This window comes from Vicia villosa, linkage group LG7 (genome assembly GCF_029867415.1).
Source record: "Vicia villosa cultivar HV-30 ecotype Madison, WI linkage group LG7, Vvil1.0, whole genome shotgun sequence".
Taxonomy (NCBI): domain Eukaryota; kingdom Viridiplantae; phylum Streptophyta; class Magnoliopsida; order Fabales; family Fabaceae; genus Vicia; species Vicia villosa.
The window spans coordinates 90,399,937-90,406,805 of record NC_081186.1 but is presented as its reverse complement, the minus strand read 5'-3'; the positions used below and the strand labels follow the sequence as shown (position 1 = coordinate 90,406,805).

The 6,869-nt window shown below is 33.6% G+C and overlaps 1 protein-coding gene across 1 annotated transcript; it reads left to right on the top strand.

Moving 5' to 3' along the window:
- The first annotated feature begins 420 nt into the window (after positions 1-420).
- LOC131615755 (FRIGIDA-like protein 1) lies at positions 421-3,731 on the top strand. Its single transcript, XM_058886911.1, has 3 exons — positions 421-1,439; positions 2,363-2,526; positions 2,623-3,731. The coding sequence occupies exons 1-3, from the start codon at positions 614-616 to the stop codon at positions 3,346-3,348; spliced, it is 1,716 nt and encodes a 571-aa protein (XP_058742894.1). The 5' UTR covers positions 421-613; the 3' UTR covers positions 3,349-3,731.
- Positions 3,732-6,869: the final 3,138 nt, after the last annotated feature.

The following is a 6,869-nucleotide window of genomic DNA, read 5'->3' as shown; positions in this document are numbered from 1 at the left end:
CCTGTTACCATCCCTAATTGGAACACTTTCAAAAAGTGTTCCGATATGATAATTTATTTATCAGAACACTTTCAAAAAGTGTTTCGGTTCGTATGCGTAGGGGTACAATTTTCTATTTTTTATATAGATATTAAAAAGTAAAATGATAAAATTGTTAGAAATATAGAAAAGGTAAAATTGATATTTTTAAAAAGAGCTGTGCTATGTGTACACTTCTTTTCTTACACCGTAATGCTACATCGTATACATTAACAAAGAAAAACCACCTTGCACTCAAATCAAAACAAAATAAATTATTAAAAAATAAAAAATAGTATATTTTATGTATAGGAATACGGTGTGGTGTCACAATATAGTGTATGCATATCATTTCTGTTTTAAAAATTGTAGGAGTATAATGCTAGCCCAACCTATTTAAAAAAAAAAAAAAAACCTATTTTCTTTTGTACTTTCAATGTTTGTTATTGGTTCTTTCCTCACTCATCTTCTTCAACCTCAACTAACACACCCTAATCACCCCAACATTTCCATAACAATGCCACTGAATCAACCCATCTCTCACTAATCACTTCCACCATTCATCCAATTCCATCTCCAAACTCAAATCCAAACCATGACATCTTCAAAAACAATCTCAGCAGCTCTCAAACTCGTCGACACCAAAAAACAAAATCTCAAAAAAGCATACGATGATCTTCAATCCCATTCCTCTCTCCTCTCTTCCTTCCCCCTCTCATGGCCAGACCTCGATTCCCACTTCACCACCCTCCACAACACTCTCTCTCAACGCTTCCTCCATCTCCAAACCCTAGAATCACAGTTACATCAAAACCACAATGACCCTTCATCTTCCCCTTCTCAATTACCTAACCCAAATGCTAAAAATCAAAACTTTACATCAATCGCTAATGACCCATCTTCGTCTTCTAACCCTAAAACTCACTTGGAAGCATTGACTGCTTTTTGTAAGAACAATGATGGAAAAGGGTTGAGGATTTACATAGGGGATAATTTTAAGGATAAGGGGATAATGAAAAATGAAATTCAGATTGCGTTCAAATCTGCGACTAATCCTGCTGACATGGTGCTTGATGCAATTGAGGGTGTTTTTGTTGCAAATGCAGTGGTTGATGGAAAAGAACGTTGGGTTAATAAAAAAAGTTTCAGTTTTTTGTTTCAACAGTTGAGGGTTTTTAGTCCATATGTTAGTTTTGATGTTAGGAACAAAGCTAAGAGGCTGTTTAATGAGTGGAAGGTAAACGTGATGAATGATAATCCTAATCCCAGTTGGGCTATGGCTTTTTTGCAATTTGTTGCTGTTTATGGTTTTCTATCTGAATTGAGTCTGGGTGAGCTTGCTGCATATGCCGCTTCTGCTTCTGCTACTGATGACCTTCCTGACCTGTATCAGATTCTTGCTTTGTCAGATAAAGTTCAAGGTGACAATCCTTAAACTGAATTTCATTTGATTTTAGATGGAATACTGAAATTGTGTTTGTAGCATGTTAATAGTTACTGTAACCAAACTCTTAATTGAATTTGATTTGATTTAAGGTTTCATCTTTTGATGGGTTAGGATTAGGAGATAGAATACTGCAATTGTGTTTGTAGCATGTTAGTAGTTACTGTGACACAATCCTTAATTGAATTTGATTTAAGGTTTCATCTTTTGAGCTGTGACACTGGTTTTTAGTCTTTGCAATAGCGGCTATCCTGCTATCCGCTATAGCATTTTAGGGTGTTGCATTGTTATCAAATATCCGCAATTGCGGTGCTATGACAGATGTACTTAGCAGTTTTTGGGCTCGCTGCAATGGTAAATATCGGCTGATTTTGTGGATTTTTCCGCCATAATCTGTTATAATGGCGCCACAAAGTGTCTGGTATGGCGGGATTTTGGCTCTCGGCCATAGACAACACTGGGTGGTGATGCTATGCAATGCTATCTGAGATTAAAAACATAGTTGCAATTGTGTTTGTAACATGTAAATAGTTGCTGTGAAAAACTTGAGTTTGATTTGATTTAAGGTTTCATTTTTTGAGCTGTTAAGATTAGGAGCCGGTGTAGTTAGTTTCTATGATGATATTGTTTGTGTTGCTTTGTTCTTGGAGTAGGATGTTTGTTGTTGCTGTTGAGATGGTGTTGTCAAATAACGGCCATCTTGTAGCGGTATTTTAATTAACTAAAATTATTCTGTGATACACAATATACTCCATACTGTTGTCAAACAGCCGCCATAGCAGCAATATAGCACAGCAGCGTAGCCAAATTTGAACAAAATGCTATTGTTCGTTGATTTCTGGTGTCACCCTTTTTGGTTATTTATTTTGTTTGCGAGACTAATTTTTCTGTGTCTCTCAGGTGTTATTCAGAAACTTATTGAAAGAAGCAAACATATTTTGGCTGTCAAGTATATTTTTCACTTCAAACTTACCGATAAGATGCCACCAGTTCCCATTTTGAAAGCTTACGTGGATGATGCACAAAAACTCGGTAAATGGCTTGCCTCCGAGGGAAAGTCAATTGTATGTATGCACCCCTTGATTGATTTCCTGGTAGATGATGCAACATCCTATGTTATATTTATTTAGTTTCTTCTCCTTTTCTTGTTTTGTTTGCAGAATGAGATCAAATCTAGAGAAATCCATGCACTGAAATCAGTGATTAAGGTTATTGAGACTTATAATCTTGATTCTGAGTTTCCGCGTGCAAGCATTGAACAACGTATAGATGAATTGAATAAACAGCGCAAGGTTGGTGGAAAAACTGCTGCTCCAGGTTTTGCTGCAAATCCTCCTCTTCTTCAACAACAACAACTAAGTGGAATCAAGCGTCCTCTAACCGCTGCTCCATTCGGTCCTGCATCCGTCCTTAATAATATCGGCAGCACCACATCAACCATACACCAATACCAACCACCTCATTTCCAGCCCACAAGTTTGTTGCCGGAACATCCAAATCCATACACGAGCATGCCACCAGTGCCGTTTGGCATGAACGCACCGACACCAACTGTCTCCTCCTATACAGTTCCTTCAACCGCGTCCCCTTATGGTCTTGATGGTGTCTCAATGGCTCCCAATGGAAACCTGAATCAATCTATTTCTCATCCGAATGCATCACAACAACCACTAGTCATTCCGGGTTATTATGCCTCAATGGATTCCAACAGCGACCTCGATCAAGGTGGTTCTGGTCCCAACCCGCCCGAGCCCCGAGTTATTCCGGGTTATTACGCCCCAATAATTTCCAGTGGCAGTCTCGATCAAGGTGGTTATCATCCAAATCCGTCTGCTTCTGGTGGCTATGGTTTGCAACATTATTACGGAACACCTTATTCTCAATAGGTTAAACAATTGCTTTCTTTTTCTAGCTCTTAATTCCTTGGTTGCTATTATAGTTTCTAGCTCTTCTAGCTTTTGGTTATAGATGCGGAGCTTGCTTAGTTGTTCACCAAGATGATAGGATAGGAATCAGATTAAACAATTTAGAATTGTGGCCAATTGTTTTGTTTGACGATTTTGCGTCGGAAAAGTTCATTTTAGATCGGCCGTGATCTACTTTGAACTTCTTTGTTCTTGCTCTTCTTAGTTGCGAAAATATTTCTGCTCGGCGATGAAGCTTAGACAGGTTTTGGAAAACAACACTCACTAGAATAGAAACTTTATACTATGGTATTATGTGTAGTTTAACTCTAGAATTTTTTAACAAGTTTAGTATGCTTTCATAATTCTTGTTATAAAGTTCTCAATTGGACTGCATCTATGCAAAAGAACATGTTGATATTGTGTGATATATGCAACACAAGAAAAAGAACATTATGTTTTATAATGTCTGTTGACTTATCACACATCTTGTTTTTGTATGTTTGGTGTTTGTTAGTAAAATTTTCCCCTTTCAAAAGCAAAATAAAAGAGATCCTTATTTCTATAGCTGCATTGTAATGTAATGAAGTAACCCTGTCATCAGATTATGTTTCACTTGGGCAAGGTTGCAAACCCAAAAATATCCCTATGGAAAAAAAACTTTCACTTGCTTAAAGAATGCTTATTGCAATGTTTTCATTAAATTATAGTAACTAAATTGTTTACTAAGTTTGAATTTCAAAGAATTTGTAAAACAAATTTATAAGAATTCAAAGCACTTCATGGATTTTTAAAATTTAAAAGGATTCAATAGATTTTTTTAGATAAAAAATAAAGAAAAAAATAATAAATAGTTTTTAAATTAATACCAATGTTAAATTATATAATAATTTAAAAAAAATTCTTGACTTAAAAAATACAAAGTGATTTTAACTTGATATTCTATTAAGAGCATTCACATTCAAAGAACTCATCTTTTAGTTTTTTAAATGGATCATATTAATATTTACTTTTCAATAGCAACTTATCTATAGTTTTTAAATATTCATAAAAGTCATAAAAAATTTTAAAATAAGGCTGATTGATGTTGAGTAAAATCAAATATAAATATTGTGTTTATCATATTCATAGGGATTGAGGGATATCAAAATCTTTCAACAATTTCTATATTTCTAAGCAAAAGTTTCAAGATATTTGATTTCAAGTTACGAAAAGTAAAAAGCATACAATAACTAAAGATAAGTTTCAAAGGAATAGACTTGTCGGGACTTGGTTTTCATCCACCGATTCAATATGTAAATCTTAGATCAGTTATATACAATTTAAGCATGCTTCACTATCATCACGTATTGCTCACAAACAAAGTTTATATCTACGATTTCTCAACATATTAAGCAATACGGTAGCATTAAGGTTCAATACTTAGATTGGGATTAGAATCATATTTGTCAATATCAATTCAATCCATGAAATAAACGATAAAACGAAGATAACATCAATAATGATTCAAACATAAATTGCATATAACGCCATGATCAAAATAAATACATATTGTTCGGTGAACTACGACCAATCACAACAAGAGAGGGATTTTAGCTACTCAAGATAGCTTGATGAACAATTGAAGAATTGAGTTGAAATGACATCACTGACGATTTTCCGACTCTTGATGTGTATCCAGCTCTTTCTACTTCTATTACAAGAACATAATGTATTCCAAGATTTAGACTGGAATCCTAATAATAAGAAGTGTCACTTAATTGAGTTGTGTTCTGTCCCTTTTATAGCAGTTCTGGCCGCCTGAGTTCGCTAAGCGAAATATTTGTTTCTTCTCTATTAAGTTTTCCATTTAAACCGCCTTCAAGAAGCCACCAAATTTCGCTAAGCGAAGTTGAGCTCTCTAAGCGAGCTTCCTTTCTTCATCCTTAAGTCGTTTAAATATCTTTCAAAAATCGCCAAAGTTCGCTAAGCAAACTTTCCCGCGTTACTACTCTCTGCTAGTGAAATTGGGTGATTTTGCTTTTGTCTTGGTTCGCTGGAAGTTCGCTGCAACTTCGTTTATGGAAGTATTGTTTCCTGGTTTTTGCTTTAATAGGGTTGTCATGGATAGGACTCATGTAATAAAAGACAATAGTGTTAAAGTGATTTATGATCAGATTCAACCTTATGTGACTAAAAAGAATAGAATCATGATTACTTATTAAACTTTATGGTTATTCCTTAAGTAACAATTGAACTTGTGAAGCTTTCCATCATAAGGAAAAGTAGTTTATGATTAAATTACATAACACTCAAAATTATTATTTATGTTTTAATGTTATAATTTTCTAATTAGTAATTTATATGGTCATATATTTTAGTTTGTTTTATCAAATGGTTTAGAGTTGGATTTCAAACAACTTTGTGCTATAAATAGGGGATCAGGATCCTCTCCATCTCTCTCTCTCTCTCTCTCTCTCCATTTTTTCCATTATTATAGCTTTGTATATAAATAACACGTATTTTCATGACATGTGACATTTATTTCACATTTATTTAATTTTATATACTCAACACTATAGTAATGGAGTCTTCCATTTCTTTTAAGAAATGGAGAGGATCTCTACCCATAAATAGGAGGTGAAATATGATTTTAGGTCCCCCGATGGTTATAAGAAATTAGTTATAATCATTAATGGAAAAACTCCAGAGCCACCATTAAAGCACAAGAAGGTGATACTGTTATTGTTGAAGACTTGAAGTTAACAATAGTTTCTAAATAGAGTTAATCATTCATTCACTTGACCATTCTAAGAGTTCTTTTGGTAAAAATAGTGGTTGACTGATAAGCCAGCTGATAGCTTATAGCTTATGACTGATGGCTGATGTTTGATGATTTATAACTTATAGCGAATGACTGAGACTGATAGCTTATAAACTGATTGAAGTGTTTGGTAAAATTAATTTTTCAATTAGCTTATAAATGTAAAATGACATAAAAGATATTTAATATATAATTACTTTATTTTAAATTAAAATAAATTATAAGGGTTAAAAATGGATATTAATTAAAATAATAAGGATAAAAAAGAAGAAAAAATAATAAGCTATAAGACATAAGCTAAAATGCTATTTAAAATAGTATCTGGAAAATAAGCTATAAGCTAGTAAAATAAGCTATAAGTTTGTGATGAAAAGACCGTTACCAAACGGGTCTAAATTATCATATAAGCTTATAAGACATAAGACAAACTATAAACTCGAAAACTTATCTTACCAAACAGAGCCTATGTATCATCTAACGTTTTAAAATAGAAGAACTCCACCTGGTTTAGTTTGGTATTTGTGTAATAAATTGACTTTATCAAGAGACGTAATCGAAATCGTCGGCAATCACCATATAAAATTGAAAAAATTCATAATCGAACATTTCCTAATTAGTTTCGCGAACGAGTAAGTTTTCCAAAGCTTTTTCCATTATCAATATCTTATTTTTTCATGATCATTTAAAAATTGTGTTATGT